The sequence below is a fragment of the Cucurbita pepo genome, chromosome 4, assembly GCF_057944985.1.
Source record: "Cucurbita pepo subsp. pepo isolate OVF chromosome 4, ASM5794498v1, whole genome shotgun sequence".
Taxonomy (NCBI): Eukaryota; Viridiplantae; Streptophyta; class Magnoliopsida; order Cucurbitales; family Cucurbitaceae; genus Cucurbita; species Cucurbita pepo.
Window position 1 is genome coordinate 2814182 of NC_141801.1, and position 21571 is coordinate 2835752.

The 21571-nt window shown below is 36.5% G+C and overlaps 2 protein-coding genes across 7 annotated transcripts; one reads left to right on the forward strand and one right to left on the reverse strand.

The window, feature by feature from the left end:
• Positions 1-1163: 1163 nt before the first annotated feature.
• On the reverse strand, positions 1164-7714 carry LOC111793145 (uncharacterized). 4 transcript variants are annotated; one of them, XM_023674894.2, is made up of 4 exons: positions 5684-7714; positions 2124-2384; positions 1581-1690; positions 1164-1485 (listed from the first exon to the last, which is right to left on the reverse strand). In XM_023674894.2, exons 1-2 carry the CDS (start codon positions 7201-7203, stop codon positions 2381-2383), a joined length of 1524 nt encoding a protein of 507 aa, XP_023530662.1. In that variant the 5' UTR covers positions 7204-7714; the 3' UTR covers positions 1164-1485; positions 1581-1690; positions 2124-2380. The 4 variants fall into 4 exon arrangements, with proteins under 4 accessions (XP_023530662.1, XP_086979359.1, XP_086979358.1 ...); XM_087123233.1 differs by having other exon boundaries at positions 1198-1485; positions 2027-2384; XM_087123232.1 differs by having other exon boundaries at positions 1198-1485; positions 1997-2384.
• A 24-nt stretch (positions 7715-7738) lies between these two features.
• LOC111793144 (uncharacterized) lies at positions 7739-16531 on the forward strand. 3 transcript variants are annotated; one of them, XM_023674889.2, is made up of 16 exons: positions 7739-8089; positions 8328-8471; positions 9360-9471; positions 9571-9693; positions 9805-9897; positions 10011-10101; positions 10413-10476; positions 10697-10739; positions 11338-11509; positions 11614-11712; positions 12025-12093; positions 12246-12384; positions 14070-14268; positions 15733-15842; positions 15917-15956; positions 16186-16531. In XM_023674889.2, the coding sequence occupies exons 2-16, from the start codon at positions 8337-8339 to the stop codon at positions 16350-16352; spliced, it is 1656 nt and encodes a 551-aa protein (XP_023530657.2). In that variant the 5' UTR covers positions 7739-8089; positions 8328-8336; the 3' UTR covers positions 16353-16531. The 3 variants fall into 3 exon arrangements, with proteins under 3 accessions (XP_023530657.2, XP_023530658.2, XP_023530659.2); XM_023674890.2 differs by having other exon boundaries at positions 7739-8083; XM_023674891.2 differs by having other exon boundaries at positions 7739-7948.
• Positions 16532-21571: the final 5040 nt, after the last annotated feature.

Sequence of the window (21571 nt, forward strand, 5' to 3'; positions counted from 1 at the left end):
TTAGGATGTAATGTAGGTTAACAATTTCAAAAACTTAAGTGTTGTAAGCTAACTTATACAACCTTTTCATAATATCAAAATTGTCTCGTAAACAGTCTTAAATGTCATCATATTCATTTTGCAATCTTCATTAAATATCCTAACTAGAGTCTACAAATTTTGTGTTTTGTTTTCTCCTCTTAACTCACAATTTCACACAACTTGGTTCTTGCATTATCCCTTATAATTTGATCATAATATATTAATAATTGGAATATCAACCGATGAGGATTTAAGAGAAGGATATTCGCACGAGGGTAGGATTTAAGAGAAGGATATTCGCAGGAGGGTATTCTGAACTAGGTATGGCCATTATGAGCTCAGTAGGACAACCGTGTTTATGGACCTAAAGAATAGAGTGTTCAAGGAATATCTTAACATGTTTGCAATTGTGTTCATAGATGATATTCTGATACAATTTAAGATAAAGGAAGATCATGAGGTGCATTTGAGGAAAACATGGACTACCTTAAAAAATTGTACGCCAAATTTTTTAAGTGTGAATTTTGGCATGAGAGGGTAGCTTTCCTCGAGCATGTAGCAACATGAGGAGGTGTTACCATGGACCCAACCAAGATTGAAGTTGTAACATATTGATCTCGCCTTACCACTATTTGTAAGGGTCCTCACTACTAGTAGATATTGTCCTCTTAGGGCTTTCCCTTTTAAGCTTCCCCTCAAGGCTTTAAAACAACACGCCTGTTAAAACACGCCTGTTAGGGAAATGTTTCCATACCCTTATAAAAGGGTGTTTTGTTCTCCTCCCCCACCAATGTGGGATATCACAATCCACCCCCCTTCAGGGCTCAACACCCTCGCTGACACTCGTCCTTTCTCAAATCGATGTGGGACCCCTGCTAAATCCACCCCCCTTTGGGGCCAGCGTCCTTACTGGCACACCGTCTCGTGTCTACCCCCATTGAGTAACAGCGTCCTTGCTAACACATTGTCCGATGTCTGGCTCTATTGAGTAACAGCGTCCTTGCTAACACATTGTCCGATGTCTGGCTCTGATACCATTTTGTAAAGGTCCAGGTCTACTGCTAGTAAATATTGTCCTCTTTTCCCTTTTGAACCCCCAACTAAGGTGGGATATAATAAAGTACATAGTTTTCTCTACGATATTTTGTAGAAGATTAGAAGGGGAGTGCATTCATCTGGATAAAAACCCAAACAAAGATTGGTTAAAAACCCAATTCTCATTGTGCCAATACAAACAAGAGGATCCTTCGAGAGGGAACTTGGATGCGTTTCAATGCAGCACAGTAAAGTTGTGGCTTACGCATCTCATCAATTGAAGGATTATGAGACAACTACTTGACTCATGATTTGGAGTTTACAGTGGTAGTGTTCACTAGAAATTTGGAGGCATTGCCGGTATTGCAAGAAGACTCGAACCTTTACAAATCATAAAAGTCTAAAGTACCTCTTCACTGACTCATTGACCTGAAAGTAGTAAAAGATTATGATCTAGACATATAGTACCATCAAGAAAATGTGAATGTGGTGGCAGATGCATTGAGTAAGAATTCGAGACATACCTTAGCATTGATCATCGAGCAAGTTTACATTCATACAGGCATGGAACGTGCTTGGATAGTTGTGTTGATGCGAGTAGTTAAACCGCAGTTAGCTAGATTAACAGAGCAGCCTACATTGAGACAAAGAATTGCTAAATAGATGGAACCATACATGTTGGCATTGGTTAAAGAATGAAAAAAGAAATGTTTCACTCTAGGAGGAAATACCAACAAAGACTCGAAACTCACAACTTCCCATACATTCTAGTAACACCAAGATGTATCAAGACTTAAAGAAGTACTTTTAGCGGCGAAGTAGGAAGGTTAGACAAAAGACAGTAGGTTTATTACAAACCTCTAAATGTGTCCGAATAAGTGGGAGGGTGTATATAGTAGATTTTGTTATAGGATTTTCTAAAAAATGCTGAAGGCCATACCGTGATATGAGTCATAATTGACCGACTTACCAAATCGACGCACTTCATTCTTAGGAACATCTATGTATCAAACATTGGAAGATATAGCCACCTACATCTTATGAAATTTTTTTATAATAACAATTACCAACAATCAGTATGACACCGTTCACATATTCCAGCTGATGAAGAAGCAAGTGGCGGCCACAGGTGGCTGCGATGGAGTGAGGAGCTACAAACTCAACCTCCATGTTTTATAACTCTTCAGAGACAGAAGCTGAGTTTCTTATCAAAGAGTTGTTTGCAAATTGGAAAGGCAGACCCTAGGCCTTCATATTTACAGTGTTTAAGAACATTTTGTTCATTTCCTTTGCAGAAATGTTTCTGTGGGAACTGCATTCTCCCTTACCTGTCAATATGAGCAACATACGTATTACAACATCTGTAAAGCAGAGGAGACGATATTTTCGAACATTTTTCGAACATTTTTCTCACTAACCCATCTTTGAAAACATGAACTAATATCAGTTTTTCGAATTTATAAGCAGCAACACATTATCAAGAACATCCAAATGCCCTGAACATATTTAACAACATGAAAATCCTTCTGATGGGCAATGTGAGATAGGCAAGATAAATGTAGAATGAAAGGGAAGGACTATGCAGCAAGCAGATGAAAGAGCATCTGAACAAACAAAATAAAAATAATCGAACACGCATTCAACATTTGATTAAAAACCTTAATGGATGGAGCCAATAATTATGAATACCATAAGAAATAATTTTTCAAACGATGCAACCAAATAAAGTTTTAGAATAGTACTGCCAAATCAGGATGAGACTTGGAATTATGAGCCCAAAAAGAATACTGCTTGAATGCAAAACACTTTGCTAGTAACTGGCACCGTAATCCTAGTCAATGGTTATGAATTTCCCAAATCTAAGCTTCCAGTGTTGGGAAATCTCACGTTATTGCAAGCACTATTGAATCTTCCCATCAATTCCCTTTGAATCTCTTATAGAATTGTAACGACCCAGATCCACCGCTAGCAGATATTGTCCTCTTTGGGCTTTTCCTTTCGGGCTTCCCCTCAAGGCTTTAAAACGCATTTACTAGGGGAAGGTTTCCACATCCTTATAAAGGGTGGTTTGTTCTCCTCCCCAACCAATGTGGGACATCACAATCCACCCCCCTTCGGGGCCCAACGTCCTTGCTGGCACTCTTTCCTTCCTCCAATCGATGTGGGACCGCCCCCAAATCCACCTCCCTTTGGGGCCCAGCGTCCTTACTAGCACACCACCTCGTGTCTACCCCCCTTCGGGGAACAACGAGAAGGCTGGTGCACATCATCCGAGGTCTGGCTCTAATACCATTTGTAATGACCCAGATTCACCGCTAGCAGATATTGTCCTCTTTGGGCTTTCCCTTCCGGTCTTCCCCTCAAGGCTTTAAAACACGTCTACTAGGGGAAGGTTTCCACACCCTTATAAAGGGTGGTTTGTTCTCCTCCCCAACTAACGTGGGACATCACAAGAATCTATCCCCAAAAGTAGTGGCAACAAAAATTCATCACTACAGTAAAATGGAAGCAAAAAGATCGCTTCGTTTAATACTTCTTTGGTGTCAAAGTTATTTTACATAATAAGCGTTGTCAAGAAAATGCAGAGCTTCAAAATCTTTTTCCCAATCACATGCAGAATAAGACACTAAGACACTAAATCGGGATAAATAATAGCAAAGGTACGTCCAATCTTCAAATAACCTCCTATCTAAGGACTTGAAAACACTAATAGAAGCTTTACCAAGGAACATTCTCTTTGCTAAACTTATTCGAGACCCAAACATGGAAAACACCTTTGGATAATAAGCTCATCCTACGAACAATAAGATTGAAATCATACTTTTTGGAATTAAAAGTTGATTGGAAGGGAAGCTAAGTTTTTTGAAGACATTGTGAATTGTGGCTTCCATTAATGATTTGGAAGAGTATATTTGCCTAATAACTCATTTAAATTGTGGTCTATATACTCACCCTCCATTTATAGCCTTTTGACATCCAAGTGAAAAAGCATCTGAAGAGAACTTCAAAAGTGAGGCTTTAATCTCAATGGTCGATTCCACTTATTAGTGAGTGATCAACCTCTGTATCCCTTACTAAATTCCTTCAGATTGTGAAATTTGGTAGTTTCCTTTGAGATGTGAGTCTTTGTATCAATCACTTGTTGAAAATTTGTCATATTTCCATAACCCTATCCAAGATCAAATTAGAATTGGAGCTTAGGTTCTTCCATGGTTTCTTGTCTATGTAACTGTCAAATTGTACACAAGAGTGAAATTTCCATAATATCAAGATTAAAGAAATGCAAAAACAAGTGGAACGACTATAGCTAGTGTGATGTCCCGCATTGGTTGGGGAGGAGAACAAAACACCATTTCTAAGGGTGTGGAAACCTTCCCCAAGCAGACGCGTTTTAAAGCCTTGAGGGGAAGCCTGAAAGGGAAAGGCCTAAGAGGACAATATCTGCTAGCGGTGAATCTGGGTCGTTATAAATGGTATCAGAGCCAGACATCGGACGATGTGTCAGCCTTCTTGCTGTTCCCCGAAGGGGGTAGACACGAGGCGATGTGCCAGTAAGGACGCTGGGCCCCAAAGGGGGATGGATTTGGTGGGGGTCCCACATTGATTGGAGGAAGGAAAGCGTGCCAGCGAGGACGCTCGGCCCCGAAGGGGGGGGGGGGGGGTTGGATTGTGATGCCCCACATTGGTTGGGGAGGAGAACAAAACACCGTTTATAAGGGTGTGGAAACCTTCCCTAGCAAACGCGTTTTAAAGCCTTGAGGGGAAGCCGAAAGGGAAGGCCTAAAGAGAACAATATCTGCTAGCGGTGGATAGTTTCTTAATCCAGTAGATATAGAGAGATCAGAAACCTTTGTGAAAGTGAATTCAAAGAGAATTCTAGAAATGAGGATTTTCCTTCAACTTCGTATCTCTATAGTGAATTTGTCATTAAGTGGTGAATTTGTTCATCTCAAACTCAGCCGACAGGCATTTGATATTCTTTAAGAAACTCAAGAGGACTGGAAAATGTGCAAGGCGACCTTCAAAGCTTTATAGGAATATCTTATCTTGTCCCAAATTTAAGGTTAGTCCTCAAAAGGACTCGTACGCCAAGGGCTAACCTAAACTGACTCAAAACTCCAAACTAATAGGTCAAAGTTTGATTATTGAGAAGGCTTTAGATCTCCTTGGATTAGGGCACACGTAAAAGTTTCCCAAGCTTGTCAATGGTACTCTTCTACATTACAAACATTGTCGTGCACAAATCACAGAAGCAATAACCCTTGTACTGAGTAGGGACAGATATATCAATAAATCTTATGGATGGCCCCTAATCTCTAAGAGGTTGAAGATGATTTTGATGGTAATGGACGAGTACTGTATGCTCATCGCATTGCACCAGAAGCAACCATTTATGATACAGATAGTACACGTAAAACATATATTGAAACAAATTTAAATTGAATGACGTGAAACGTTAATACAGTACTTCTACCCAGATAAAACTCAGTCTAAAACTAGTATGCACCACTAGAGCTAGCTTAAAAACAAACAAGTCAATATCTAGTTTATATCCAAGTTCAAGCTAGATAGTTATATATAAAGAGAACCTTAAATAATACGCTGCAGAGAAAAGCACGATGCTCACCTTCCTCCTTGGTTACTGATTTCTTGAACTGCATTCAGGCCAGATGATTGCAGAGGAACGGCACGGCAGCCAAATGAGGAATTTGAAACTACTGGAAATTTCTCAGTATTAATTAGAATTGCTGCAGATGATGATGGAACGCCCAAGCACGTTCCATCAACAAGAATGTTAGGCTTACAATCAAGCGTTCTCTTCAGTTTTGAATTTCGCTTGCTATACTTCAACAAATATCGATTAGTAGTATCCCTTCTCCTATACTTGAAGAAATAGTGATAGGGCTTTGCAATGCACCTGCACCTCTCATCCCCGGGCAGAGCGGACTTATCTTGTTTGTGTGGCAGTTGATGATCACAACCAGCACTTCTTAACTTAATTGACCTGCTCCTCAAATCATCTTTTGGTGGCAACTCCCGGCAAGCATTACCCTTTATAGGCATAGGATCTTTACCCATGGATTCTCGATTAATTTCTAATGGTGCGACATGATCTTCAGAAGCAGCTTTATCAAGAGAGTTGCATACATTGTTATGTATCAAAACTCGAGGGGTTTTACAGAAATTGAACTCCCTGCTATTAAGCACTCCTATTGATGTGTCGCCATCGTCTACCCTCACATTCTCACAGGCCATGTAGTTCGAGTTCACCGAACAAAAATTCTTGGAAAGCCTTGGAGAACTATTCATAGCTCGGTGCAACTCAATTGCCAACTCGGCGTCATCGGCAGATTCCCTAGACTCTTTGGCAGTGCTTTCATCCCTCTGGGCTACCAAGTTTAAGGCGTCACTAGCCAACTCGAAACCCGTCCTATCAACAGCAGTCTTTTTCGGCGCGTGTTCTCCAGCTCTAACCGCAGCATTACCTTTCTTCTCCACCGAACAATTTGAATCCTTCAGTATTGCAGTCAATGATTTGCAGTCTCGGGTAGTTGAAACCTTAGAACTCTGCAAATCCGAAGCATGGATATTCTTTCTCCTAATTTTCCTATTTTTCAAAATAGCCCTAGCAGTGACGATTGGTTTAGGAACCCAGCAATCAATACACACAGAAAACACAGAACCCGAAGAGGAATACGACCAAGGAGCAACTCTACTATACTGAGCAAAACATTCCGTATGAACCCGACGGTTACAATCACAGCAATTAAAAGAATCGCCTCTGGAATCAGCAAAACAGTAAGAACAAACCTGAGAAGATTCGACAAGAGAGAAGCACTTCTTACAAAGAAGAACAATCCGCCACTCGCTGTAGAGGGAATTAAGCCTCGAACGACCGTCAACGACGTCAATACGAAATCCACAAGCATGACATTCCGAAAAATCAGGCAAATCCCGAGTTCTCTTTATCGGACCAGGCGCTTCGGGCTTGGCGGCTGGAGTTAGGTTCAGAGGAACCGAAGAGGAAGAAGAAAGAGAAGGCGGCAACGGCGGCGGCGGCGGTGGCGGCGGTGGTGGCGTTCGCGTTAATCGTCGTCTAAAGAAGGTTTTGTGCTCTTTCTTAACAATTTGAGTGGCTGATTCCATGGAGAGAACTGCGTATGAATGTGAATTGCGAGGAATTCATGGACATCGACTGAATTGTGAACAGAGATTTAGGGTTTATAACGACAAAGATTATAAAAACTAAAATTCCCTATCTTGATAATGGAATCTTCTACAAATCTTTCTTGATTCTCCCCAGATTTTCCACCATTAGTAACCAAAATCAAACTTGCTAGGACTAGTTCGTTCTGATTTTGATACAAATTTTGTTTAAATCATTCAAAACACCAAGATTTTCAGTTCCATAATTTCGTCAGTATGGCCCGTTTAATTGCTCTACTTTTAGCCCACAACCTGAAAGCCCAAAGATTATGAACCCTAATTCATTATCCTTTCCCCTTATTCCCTGAAATTCCCGGATTTCAAACGGGTCGGGTTATTCGAGTTGGGTCGAATCGGGTCGATAGCGCGAGCCGGGTCGGCTTCTTCCTTCTTCCTCCCCGCGACGGTCTTCTCCTTCTTTGTTCTTCGTGGTTGCAGAAACGGCGATTCCTCCTCCTCCTCTTCTTCGATTTTTTTCGTCGCTCGCCCACGTTCCTTCCTTCCTCTGCTTCAGCCTCTGATCGTCCGGCTTCGTCTACGAGCAACAGTCGTCTTCGCCAGCTTATGGCCTCGAGTTTCTCCTCGGCGTGCACCGTGATTGCGAAGGTGGATTCTTAACGTTGCGAGATCCTCCGTTGGAATCTCTCCCGTGGCGTTGCTTCGACTCCAATAAAAAACACTTGAGGTTTTCACTCTCCTCCTTCAAACTCGCTCTCTCTGATTTGATGAACACCTTGGCCTCTCGAACCTACCGGAATCAAGAAGGAAATCGGGGTGGTTGGTCTACCCACGCCTTCTGCCGGCCTCTGTCCTTCCTCTGGCAAGTGTACGACCAGCGGCTTCCTTCGTCCTTCCACCTTCTTCTCTTTCTATTCATTTATTTTTCATCTGTACTGGTTATTACAGCTTGACTTATGCACATGCAACTATGACTATCTGTACATTTTCTTTGCCTTTGTTGAATTCGTTTTTATGCCATGTAAAATGTTGTGTTGCCATTTGAAAAAAAAAAAAAAAAAGAAATCTGTGTGGCTAAAAGTAGAAGTGAATTGTGTCTATAACAGGAATTTAGAATGGGGAAGCTGAAAGACAACACTATCTCAGGGTTCTTACCTACTGCCCAGGTTTTTGCAGTTCATTATCCTGGTTATCCTTCGTCCAAGCGACGGGCAGTTGAAACTCTAGGAGGAAAACAATCAATTCTCAAGGTATAATTAATAGTTGATATCAAATAATTGGAAATCATTTTGAAATGTCTCACCGTTCCTTTTATTTCAATTTTCCGAGTTTTTCTCTTAGTATAAATCATGATTGATTTGTAAATCTTTTGTTTTTGATAATAAACTGATGCTTCCTTCTGGAAAGAATATCATTCTTTGGAAGTTGAATTTGATCAAATTGTGGGATTTTTTCCCCTTTTTTTTTTTTGTTGATTCTCTTTTTATTTAGTTTTACAACGTGATATAATTTGATTGGAGTAATTCCATTTCTTTTCATGATTAGAATGAATTCCATTAAACACTGTTACCCCCTATTGTGAAAAGTGTATTATAGAAAGGTTAAAAAGAGGACTTTTGCTTCTGACATTCTTTAGTGGGACATGTTGTGTAGAGTGGGGAGGGCAGTCGTATTTGTAGGGAAAGGAGATGAATGTGTAGGGAGAATTGTGAATGTTATCAAAGTAGATGGTAGGGAAGAAGGGTTATCAACTCTCTTAGAAGAGTTGAGTTTAGTGTTTTGTGAATCTGAATCAATAGAATAGTAAGGTGATACCTTACACATAATTCTTTTTTCACCTCATCGGTGCTCAACATATCATAGAAAATGTCCAAAAGAATGTGACTCTGCGCTTTGAGGAGGTTATAATGAATTAGAGACCACATTGGAAGAGGAATCTTCAGGAGTGCTAGAGGGAAACTGAAGAGTGCTAGAAGGGAAGTGAGGAATGCAGTTCCAATTATTTACAGATCAAATGTTTTGTATATAACTTGCTATATTTGCATTGTTTTCTTAATTTATTTCGTTCAATTTCTTTCATTTTATCTTCTTGTTTCGATAATTCAGATTTCTCCTTTAAACCTTATCTGGTGATCTAGGTTCGTGATCTCCAATCAAATAAGTTAGAGCTTCGCTTTAGGCCTGAAGACCCATATTCACATCCAACACATGGGGAGCTTCGTCCATGCAGTTGTTTTCTTTTGAAAATATGTGAGTACATGTACCTTTATTTATTTTTTTTTTTATTTTTTTTTTTTTTGAGATTTGAAGCATACAAAATAACTAACTCAAGAATTGATATGATGAAAGGTCACCCAAAAAGTGATTCTACTGAGGGAATCAAGAAAGTTGAAAAAGAAGTACCTAGAGAAGATGAAATAAACCTGGACTTTGAGATGGTTGCTTGCGTGCCTGAAGCATATCATTTTGAGGGTTTGTTGGGATTTTCATTATCTTGTGCTAAGTCTTATGATTTAGGTTTTTGGGCCATATCTGAATATCTGTAAGTTCTCTATTCTAATGTTTATTTCAATTTATTTTAAGGCATGGCTGACTACCAACATGTTGTTGCTACTCATGCGGATGCCACCAAGAGGAAGAAGGGGAGTTGGACAGAACTGCACGAGCCATGTTTAGGTGTTATTTTTGTATTTAATGTGCATATTATTATTCATTTGAGAGGGACACATGGCTGCTATGAATTGTCATAAATTTATTAAATGAGTAAATGGTAAATTTGATTTATGCAGGGAAGGTTAATGCCATTGATGTGGACAAGGAGGATACTATGATTTTAGTTCCTCCATTATTTGCGTTGAAGGATGTGCCTGAAAGTTTAGTGTAAGGATCTTTTACGTCTATCATTTGGTTATATTAAATATCTATTCTTTATTTGTACGCTTCCAACATACCTCATAATTTTTTTTTTATTATACAATATTAATTTTTTCTGCAATGGTAAGTAAATTTAAATAATCCAGACTATTTGTGAGAGTTTTATCAAATCATAGAGACCATTTATGAGATTTTATCAAACATAAGGATGAAATTCGTACTTTTAAAACCGTAGGGACTAAATTCTAACTTTCCTCAAACCATAGTATCAAATTTGTAATTTATCTAACATATTACTATTTTGTTTTATTTTGTAGGTTAAAAACACCTTCCATGTTTACTCCGAGAAAGAAACAAGAAACTCCACATACTCCTTGTGAGGTAAAAGCTTTCTTGCAGCTAGACGAAGAGTAGAGATTTATTTACTATCTATATTATTATTATTTTTATGTGCTATTGGTTTTCTCATGTATGTGTCTTCCATGTATTTGTATTTTGTATTGGATGCAATTAAATAATGATTTGTATATTGGCCATTTGCAAGTGTTATAGCCATTATGAAGATGATTTTGACTAATATGCTTTTTTCCATGTTTTGCAGGTGGATATAGAACCTGTTCTTGCCATTGATTTTAACATTAAAGATATCCTTGTTTACTTATATGCTACTAGATTTTATTTATGAAATTTTATTTTCTCTATTCCTGCGAAAAATTAATAATATATTTTGGTTGCAGGAGTATTTCTGGTTTCCCTCAGCCACTTTTCATGCATTTTACTTGTGAAATTTACAGTATGATAAGTGATGTACATAATAAATATCTTTTTTTTTTTTTTTTTTTTTATTGAGTTGTATTAAATAGACCATTAAAATTTCTTGATTGGATCACACCAAGTTTAAATCAATTATGGGGAAAAAATGATAAGTAAAACACCAGAACCAACTAAAGCACTGAATTAAAGAAAAATAAAAACCAAACCAATGCGTACATAATTCCAAGAATAATTCTGAAAAATTGGCCATCTAGATTTTGTTGAATCTTTAATCATTCGTAGGTTTCTTTCATGAACTGATCTATTTAAGATTATTATTTCTCTATGGTCATCTGTAGGTTTGATACTGCGTGTCTTTATGCTCCTAAAAGTCCTGAGGTTTTCCAAGAGTTGAATTTGTTTACGTGAACCTTGAAAGCAGTCTTTTCTTTTTGTTGTACCTTCTTTTATTGGACTTAACATTCTTACATATTCCAAAGACTGTAATCTGGGAGAAATACGTACCCCAAGGGTCAGAGGAATGGGATTTTCAAGTTGCTGTGTCTAATTTGTTTGAGGAACGTCATATATGGCCAAAGGAGTCTCTAGTCGAACGAATGCTGAAGATGGGCTTAGTTTTTAGACATGGAGTGTTTAGAAGGTTTTGACCTCCATGCTATACTTTCTGTCCATAATTTTTTTCTTTTTATCATCCATAGATAGAACTCGTGTTTGTGTTGTCTTAATTCTTTTTTCAATGTGCAGGCTTCTTTCTAGAATTGCATATTACTTTTCCAGTGGACCTTTCCAACGATTTTGGATAAAAAAGGGTTATGATCCTCGAAAAGATTGTGATTCTCGCAAGTGAGCACTTTGCTTAAATGATAGCAGCTTTCTATATTTTAGTTTATTCCCTTCGTTCCTCGGATAATTGTATGTAAATACATTCCGTGGCTAAGAAATAAACCTGACTTGTAGTTGGGTTTTACTGATTTATGGTTCTTTCTAGGGACACGGTTAACGACATCTCAATTAAGAAGTAACTTGCATCATCTCAATATGATGATAAACACCACGTTTATTAACAAATATAAACACCATATAAGAAATCATAAATATCATTTAAGTTATTTATTGACTGCTCTGTATTATTTATTGACGTTTTCATTTTAACAGATACCAACGGATTGATTTTCGAGTACCACAGTCATTACGAAGTTACTGCAATTCCAATGCTTCCAACGAGTAAGTTTGCTTTTACCATAAATTCTATACAACATAAGGTAATAAGAACCAGAATTTCATAGCAACGCGTTGGACCTATGCTGATTGGTATTGAAATAGTTTTTCTTTTGTTACCTCATCATTTATGTGTTTCAATTTTTCCTTTCACACAGGATGAGTTACGCACATGAAAAGATATGTGCATTTCAAGTTTTTCCTCACAAGTTTCAAACATCATTACAACTTTTTGAACTTGAAGATGAGTATATTCAAGAAGAGATAAAAAAGCCCTCCGAGGAAACATCTTGTTCAGTGAGTTTACCCTCAAATATCACCTTTTACCTTTCTGAATATTATTCGTTTAAATGAAATGGAAAAAAATGCTCATCTTAACTGGATAGAAGCGAAGAGAAAATGGCTAGATGTTTCCCTCAATTTATCAAGTTTTCTAGTTTTATCATCAAATTTCTCAATTTTGAAATTCAATTAGTAGCAACTTCACGCATCTCTTGGTGTAATTATTTTTTATAATACTTATCTAAAATTCAAAATCTTACTAATGTTCTTGCAACTAAATGTGGTAGGGTATGTGGTTGTCTTGTGAGATTAGTCGAGTGCACTCAAGTTGGTATAGAAACTCTTGGATATTGGAAAAAATATTGCTTAGAACACTCAACTAAGAAGCATTGACTATGTCAAACATCACTTCCACACTTTCTTCGGGACTCAAAATGCAATTGTATGACACTTGTTCTCACTCTTGAGCAAGTCAACCGATTCAAATTTGGAATGCCAATGATAAAATAGGCCTTTCTTGCAACCTCCACCTCTTGAGCAAGTCAGCTGACTCAAATTTAGAATGCCAACGATAGAATAGGCCTTTCTTGCAACCTCCACCCCATTTTTGCGAAAATGATTTTAGAGCCAGGGTTAGATAAAAGATTTTTGAAATCATTGGAAAACATTTGTTATATGCTTTAAAGCAAATAGAATAAACAAGAGCTTCGATAGCATATAACAAATGTAGAAATAATCGACAGCTAGTTATATTTCTCTATATTACATTTTGAGGCAAATTGCCTTTCACAAGAATAAACTTCGAAAATGGCCAGAAGTCCTATGGCAATAAAAAAATAAGGAAACTTAACTATTATGTTAAATGAAAGGCACACATGAAAGCACAGTAAAAGGGTTGGATGAGTATGCAATCACATGCAACATGCTCTAGATATGTATGACCATAGTACTAGAAATGCTCTGGACATGTGGCTGATGTACAAAAAAATGTGATTTTATTATTAGTGATATTTGTTATCCAAGCAACTGACTTGTGATTTCAAAATAGATTATTAGGACCTCTAAAAAAGAGAAAGAAATGAACTCCAAATTAATTGGGACCTCTAAAACGTCAATGGAAACTCCGATCGCATACAGTAGAAGAAAGCTTAAAGGTCCTTCAAATGAGAAGAACGTGTTTTTGTAAATTATTGAGGATACAGAATGAGAGATCTTGAGTTCAGCAATTATTTAGGCCTCAATCGAAGTCAATGAACAAGTGAAAGTCATTTTAGAATGTTTTGTTTCTTTCCTTTATGTAGCTTTTCATCAGGTTTCTTATAGAAAATAGAACTGAGTATAGTTATCTGTCATGCAAAGAAATTAAGGATGTTTCTATCTGGCGAGTTACTTGTGCTTGAAGATTTATTTAGGGAATCTTCCAAATCATTGGAGATAGACAATTTTGATTGTATTGAGGACTGATGTCACCACGTGCAGTGTGGAAGATCCTTAAACAATTTTTGTTCTTTTTCAGTTTGTTTCTTGCTTTAAGAAAAAGGGGGGAAAAAAGAAGACTTTTTTGTTAGGTTATAGTGTTCTTTCTTGTTTTCTATCCAGAAAGAGGAAGGAAATTTAGAACACTTCATTAGACTTCCTTTGCATTTTTTTATGAAAATTAAAAAATATGGATCTGAATTCACATTTTTTTGCACATGCAGTATGAATCCGGATGGTTTTCTCTGCGTATCCTAAATTGTTTACGACAACGAATCATGATGAGGTTTTTATTAGTGTTCCCAACGGCAGATGCTGAACCTTTACTCAGAGCAGCCTCTGAAAACTTTGAAAAGTTGAAGAGGGATTTTAAAAAAGGCTGCTTAAAAGTTGATCAGGGCGGGGATCATCAAGCCAATCCAGGTTTAAATTAAAACTCAGCACTCTTTTCTTGTGTGTGTGTTTCCCTGTGTTGACCTGTTTTCTTTTTAAATCTTTTTTTCCGTTTGGGAAAGAAACATAGCATGAATGCATGATTGAAAGTAAAATTTCCAGAAACAGTTGATAGGAGAATAGAAATCTAGCTATCAAATTGAAACATAGAGATAGCAGAACACAACTTATTAAGAGAGACAGAAGAGTATTAACGTGGAAAAAACCATAAGTTCCAGAAATAATATGTTTCCATATTACGAAGAGAGTAGGCTTTATGTTGCTTCTAGTTTTCGTTGTGCGACTTCCTTTACTTTTTGTGCATTTAATTAACTTTTGATTAATGAATTGAGGAAATTTTAATCTATTTGTTAATTTAAACTTATTTTGGAGTGAAATAATAGTGGAAATCAATCGGGGATGTATAGAGATATTATGTTGATTGACAACATTTTATGTTCCAACAAGAAAATTGGAACAAGTAGAAAGAGCAATGTAAGATAATTTCATAGAAACTAAATGTTATGCCATTCACTAGTCATAGTACAATGTAAAATTACATAAATAACTAACATATTACAATAACAATAATATATATGTTACCCCTTTCCAAGTTGTCTCAAGAAGTTCCTAGCAAAATTAGGTTATTGAACAAATTGACCCATTTCCCCAAGAAAAAAATAAAAAAGAAAAACCTCCACATCCCAAGGCAAGGAACGTTATTAGAGATTTCTTGTAATGATTAGTTACTAATTTTTTAACCTCAAAATTTTTAATCTCCACCCTTTTCTCTTCTAAAATAAGAGAACTAACCAAGCCCTAATAGTCAAGGACCATAATAAAGGGCTTAGCGAGAATGGGTTCAGTTCAAGACCAGGTAGCCACATACATAGATTGAATTTCCGAGTTTTCTTGACAACCAAATAGTAGGGTTAGACTGTTGTTCAATGAGAACAGTCCTGGTGCATTTCAGCTGGTCTGGACCTTCACGAATATTAAAAAAAAAATTAACAGTCATAATGAACTATTTTTCCCTTGTTGGTTCTCATAACAATACTTTTCGAAGTTTAGTGAAGCGTATCCAAAGGCTTTGAGAATAAGTAGCCTTGCTGATTGGAGTGCTTTGGTATTTTCAGATTAAAAACTTCTTAATGGCGGTCTTGTTCTAAATTGTTCATTGATTATGCTTTTCATGATATTTGAGTTAATTGATTATGTTTTACCACGTCTCTGCTATTTCCAATTTTAGGCTTTGGTTTATTGGTCAATGGACATGGTATTAAACGCATTCGATATTGAATGGCCTTCTCTTATATATCTATCTATCTATATATATATATATATATATATATATATATATATACTGTTCATAGATTCATTAAAGGTTCCTTATAGCCAGACAAGATGGTTGTTTCGTTGTACTGGATAGTACTAAATGCTGATTGTGTTTTGTAGCTGTGATCAATGATGACAAACTGGAAGCTAATTCCGGAGAAGAAGATGAAGATGGCCTAGCAGTTGAGAGCGGCGATGAGGCATTAGATGAATATGACGAATTCAATATGGTAACTGTACAGTTCATCTCATCCCATTCATATATTAATTCCAATGTATCTTCTAAATTTTTCTTATTTTGAAGGTGGGTGACGATGACGAGATCTCTCTGCAGTCGCATTCATGTAATTACCCTCCCCCCTTACAAATACCGATTCTTTTTTTGTCAAAAGTTTTGTTGTTAGAATTACCTTACTTGAACAAGATCTGTTCTATAGATTGGACACAATTGCCATGAGTTCTAAAGTTTTGCTGTTAGATCTAAGGGTTGATACTAAGTTGTTTAGGCTGCTTGGTTGAGAGAGAGTTTCTCTTGTCGAATGTGTGTAGTCACCTCATGGTTTTTCTTATCAGATCTAAACATGGATGATGTTTCAAGAACACATTTGCAAGAGTTATTTGGTAGCTTTCCGTCGATGGATGAAGACGACCAAAAGTTGGACGATGGAGATGGCAGCGAGGAAGAGTATCAAATATACGAGCAAGATAGTGATATCGACTCTGATGACGACGACTCATAGCTCCCTTTTGTTTGTTTACTTTTCTCTTGAAGATTGTGGGTTAGTTTAATTTTTCTTGATTAGTTTTGCTTAATTGTAATTATAATAATTACTCTTGATAATTTATCAATTAGTGATTTAGTATCTCTTTGTAATATCTATTCTTTATCAATCATGATCCTTAAGATCTTCTGGCTGTTTATAGTTTCCAAGCATAATGGAAATTTGGAAACAAAACAATTTTGTACCTTTCCTTAAAATCTTCTGGCTGTTTATACTTTTAGAGTTTCTTTTTCATAATCTCCTTTTTAGAATCAAGGAGAACTGTTAACAAAGATATATTGTTTTACAAAAAAAGTTAAAAACAAAATCCGACGGCATAAAATGACATCACTATCAAACGAGTTAGAACCTAACTAGTTTGAGGTAATTTGAAAAATCGTAATGAGGATAAAAGTTGAGTACGACTCACATGCTAATATCCTCGAAACAAAATATGTTACGAAACTAATCAAAATAATTTAAGTTACAAAGATATACACAAGATTAATGCAATAATTTAAGTTACAAAGATATACACAAGATTAATGCACAGCCTTGACCAGCTCGTTAAATATCACCTAAAAACATAAAGTAATAAGAGTGAGTACTAAATAAGCCTTACTCTTACGCCTAAGTCGTGACTAGACATGTCATAAACATATGAGATGTGACTTCGTTGTGAATCTAATATTGATGGCTTGGGAGACAATATGGTTTTATGAGGTCGATCGTATGTGGCGAATCTTAAGTAGGGATTAGATGGCAAATTCTATTTAGAACCATAACATCATGCCAAGATCAGAAAGGAAGCGTCCCTCGTGCCTCCATCTACTGAGTATCTATGTAATCCCTGACCCATACGACATATTGGTTTACAAAGCAGAAGCATTATTAGAAAGCCATGATTCGTTTCCACCCACAATATCGACACATTCATTGCTCATTGAGTTCTAAACATAAGTATAATCTAATCGAGACTAATCTAGGTCTGCCTCATCGGTACTAGATCTTAAAACATACCAATTAAAGTAAGTATCACGACATCCCACCAATTTAGGCAAGACATCTCACAAACTGTGGTGAGGAATGGATCACATGGCATACTAGAATGGAGATGAACGTAACGTTGTCTCTGACCATGAAACTATACATAGGAGTTTCTGGATTACTCTCGAGTGTTCATGGAGTGAGTTGAAATTAGCTTAGCCTCTATGGCACTCATAACTTGTCCTAATTGAGGCTTGCTCATGCTCTATAATTATATTCTACCTAGAACATCCTCTAGGGTGGGCATAATTTATAACATGAGTAAACAAGTTAGAAAAAATATCACTAACGATGCTCGAGTTCATTCATCGAGTTCATTCATACATATGCCTAATTTTCCCGTTTAGCAGTTCTTATTTGAATCACTCCACAAGATAGCTTCATCAAAATTACTTGAATGACCCTAACATACAAATCTAAATGCAAAGGAATAAGCTCATGGTTTAAGAAGCATAATATGCCACTATCATTTTGATATTCAAAATCTTCGTACTAAAACAATAACATGAATGACTATTTATAACCTTGAAACAAAGCTTAGAGTAACCTATGATCCATTGAAAGGTTGTAACTCTCATGTCCATCAATATCATAATGACGAATAACTAATTGTAACTTAAAACCTTAAAAATAATAGTCTAAAATTGTAAAATACAGTGAAACCTTCCTAAATCCAAACATGTATGGTACAATCTTGTCATTCACCGTGAAGTATTTGTGACATGATTAAGACACCTTATTTTTGTATCACAGGTGAAGTGGAATTGCCATACGTACTCCCCAACTTTGGGCGACTACATGACCTGTAAGATAGGTTCGCCAGCTAACCTTCCATGTATGATGAGTAGTCTAGTACTCATCATGTTGTCCCCACCTGATATAGAGAGTTTGTTGAGATAGCGCCTCAACATCGAATATTGGTTACTGTTGCACCAGAAAGGGGTGAACTTATCACTCAACTTATCCCCGACGCCATAAAAGGGTGGACTACCTCCTCCGAACCTAGAGAGATTCGTGAGTAGCTAAAGTGTCATTCAAAACTTCGAGGTACTCCATATACTAGCAGCAGAGGCTATGTAATAGCAAAATAATAATAATAATAGTAATAATAATAAATAAATATATAAATAAGATTACTTAAATAAAAAAAATTTAAAAAAAATAAAACTTATCCACCTCTCTCCACTAACCTCTCCTCCCAATCTCATCCTCTCTCCTCAACAGACAGCATAATATCACAGTTAGTCCAAAAATAAACAGATTTGAGAAAAAAAAAAAGTAAAATAGCTCTCAACATTGCAGATTTAGAGATTTTGATGTGTTATTAGGTAAAATCCTATCTCATATTTCCTTTTCCTTATAGTTATGGTTATAAGAAGTTAATTTAGGATCAATCTTCTTTCTTTTCTGTGATATATTACCGGATCATGTAATAATCAAATCTCATTTTCACTTATCTAATTAATTAGATTTTTGTTGGCAGTTATATAAATCTGTAAGATTAGGCAAAGAATCGATTAAAATTGGTCAATATCCGTTGAGAAAATAAATACTAAGTAGTAGTAATGTTTGTTTAGAGAATGAAAATCTATTTATACAATAAATTGAGGTATGAAGATTGAGAAAAGAGATAATTGGCCAAGGTAGATTAGAGATAGTTTTATAGAGTTCGAACTTGAAACTGATGTCATGGGCTCACATAGGTTGACTTGGATTTCAAAGGACGAAATCAAACTTTCATTAAGGATATATTCGTGACAACGACTTAAGCTAACCAGGTAAGTGGTCTTACTATCGACATGGTTATATTTGATGTTGACACGTGACTGTGGTTCTGCACGTGTCATATATACTGATGTGTGTGAATTATCTATGAATTGGTATGTTTATATTATGTTTATGTTATGTTATAATATGTGGATTGTATGATAATAATTATGGTACGATGTGTTCAAGGATATGTTTGAGATAAGATACGAGAAGGATGCACAAAACGAAATGTAACGATAGGAGTAAGATACGTTCATAAAACGTTAAGGTTAGGTTACATACTGGAGTGCTATGGATAGAGGAGATTGATGAAAGAATATGGTTAGGATATAGGTAGAAAGGATAGGTTTGTGATAGATTAATAGAACGATAGCGTTATGATACGTCCTGTGATGATATATGACTAAGGTACGTTCACATAACGATATGACTATGATAGGTATAAGAACGTTAAGGCTATGATAAGGTAGGGAATGATATGACCACGAATTGTTTACGATATGACATGTTTATGATACGATATATTGTGATGTAATATGTTATGTTTAGATTGTTTTGTGTGACCATTGAGGTAATTGTTGTATGAATTGCATGTTATGAAATGATATGTTAAAAGCATGGAGCGTTATGTTATGTTCTCTAAATTGTATGTATACAGCATGTTATGAATGACATGATATCACGATAAATGAAATGAAATGTAACCCCGTTAGGATTATGTATGATACGTAGACTGAAAAAATGAGAAATGACATGTTAAACATGAAAAATGATAGCCGGGATATTCATTAATAATAAAAGTAGAAATATTGGGAACCTCATGCATTATGTATGTTCATGCATTTGGGGGGTACCCCTATTCCATCACGAGGGTACGGACGCGTACATCTAATGGCAGGACAACGATCATTATGTTTTGCATAGCGTTGCCGTGATGGTTACTAGTTCTAACGGTGTCCAGCCTAAGGAGCTTCTAGAGTATGCTCACCCGACAAGGAAAGTGGCCCAGCGGTGTACGAACTGACTAGTGAGCCCATACTCGCATGTATGGGTTGTGTGTAGAGTATTTGGTACATATCCAAATTACCCATTAGAACAGTACCGTAGGAAAATAGATTGAAAGGATAGGTCCCGTCATTGCATTCATTTGTTCTTGCATTTAACCCCAATAGTGGGGTCAATTATTGAGTATTTCCTTAAATACTCAAGCCATGTGCTACTACATTTTTCAGGTTAAGGCAAGACATTCCTGTACGGCTGACAACGGTATCGCAACTCGAGATCATGGCACATGCATAGGATAGTTGTATTTATTTTCTTAGGCTTAGGCTAGAATAGGATGTTTTTAACTTAAATGCTTATTTATTTTAGTTAGTCTTTTGTTGTGTCATTTTAAAGATGTTTTCGAAACACGTAAGTCCATGACTGTGTTTTAAGATAAAGGATATATTTTATGGAATTTAAATGAAATCTTCCGAATTCAATGTTTAGGATATGTACATAGTAGCGACCTTAAATTAAGTAGAAAATTTCAGGTCGTTATAGGCTAGCCTCAAATTTCTTAGAGTTTAAAATAAGGTTCATGGATATCTACTACGTTAAGATTGCGATGAGAGTCTACAAGTAGATTATTTAATATTTTTATGCTCACCATTTTCCTTTCTTTTTCAAGTGTTCGTAAGCTATATGTTGAGGTGGAGGAGCGTTTGAGAGCTGTGGTGTCATGGAGGGGTCGTTCCGGAACTTTATTCCATTTTTGTACTAGAGTCTTTTATTTATGAGTTGTAATTGTACCTCAAACTTTTTTCCGGGTTTGTAATAAATTTGGACACATTTCAGGATTCAGTATTTAGACTTCAGGTTGTGACATGCCCTATGCCCATGAGTCAGAACATGTTTGTATTCAGATCAGAATTCAAAACTTGCTTGTGATAAAATCGGGTCATGACACTCTCTACGCCCATAATTAAAATTATGATTCATAATTCAAAATTAGGATTTGATGGACCAACATTCCTTGCACCATGATCAAATTACTTTCCTCACAAACCAATACGGGTCCTTTTAGCAAGTTTTGTTCTCACTCAAATGCTTTCTAGGAAAATTCTCAAGAGGTCACAAAACATAAAATTGATCTAAGCTAAACACGATTAATTTTTAAGTTTCTGTCACTGACCCACAAAAAAGGAAGGTGCACCTTGTTGACATAGGTAATAACTTTCAATTCCTTTTAGCGTCTTAGTCATCTTATCTTCATAATCGCTCTCATTCGAGTATGGTATCAATTCATTCATATACTACTCATTTGCTCATACCTTCGATTTTGTAGAAATGTATTTCATGGGATTCTTTATGTTTTTCTTTTTTTCCATGTATGTTCA

Excerpts from the sequence above, each read along its gene's own strand:
- LOC111793145 (XM_023674894.2), bottom strand. The coding sequence starts at position 7,203 with ATGGAATCAGCCACTCAAATTGTTAAGAAAGAGCACAAAACCTTCTTT.
- LOC111793144 (XM_023674889.2), top strand. The coding sequence starts at position 8,337 with ATGGGGAAGCTGAAAGACAACACTATCTCAGGGTTCTTACCTACTGCC. Across the intron at positions 11,510-11,613 it reads AGACATGGAGTGTTTAGAAG|GCTTCTTTCTAGAATTGCAT; the intron begins GTTTTGACCTCC and ends TTCAATGTGCAG. Across the intron at positions 15,957-16,185 it reads CTCTCTGCAGTCGCATTCAT|ATCTAAACATGGATGATGTT; the intron begins GTAATTACCCTC and ends TTTTCTTATCAG.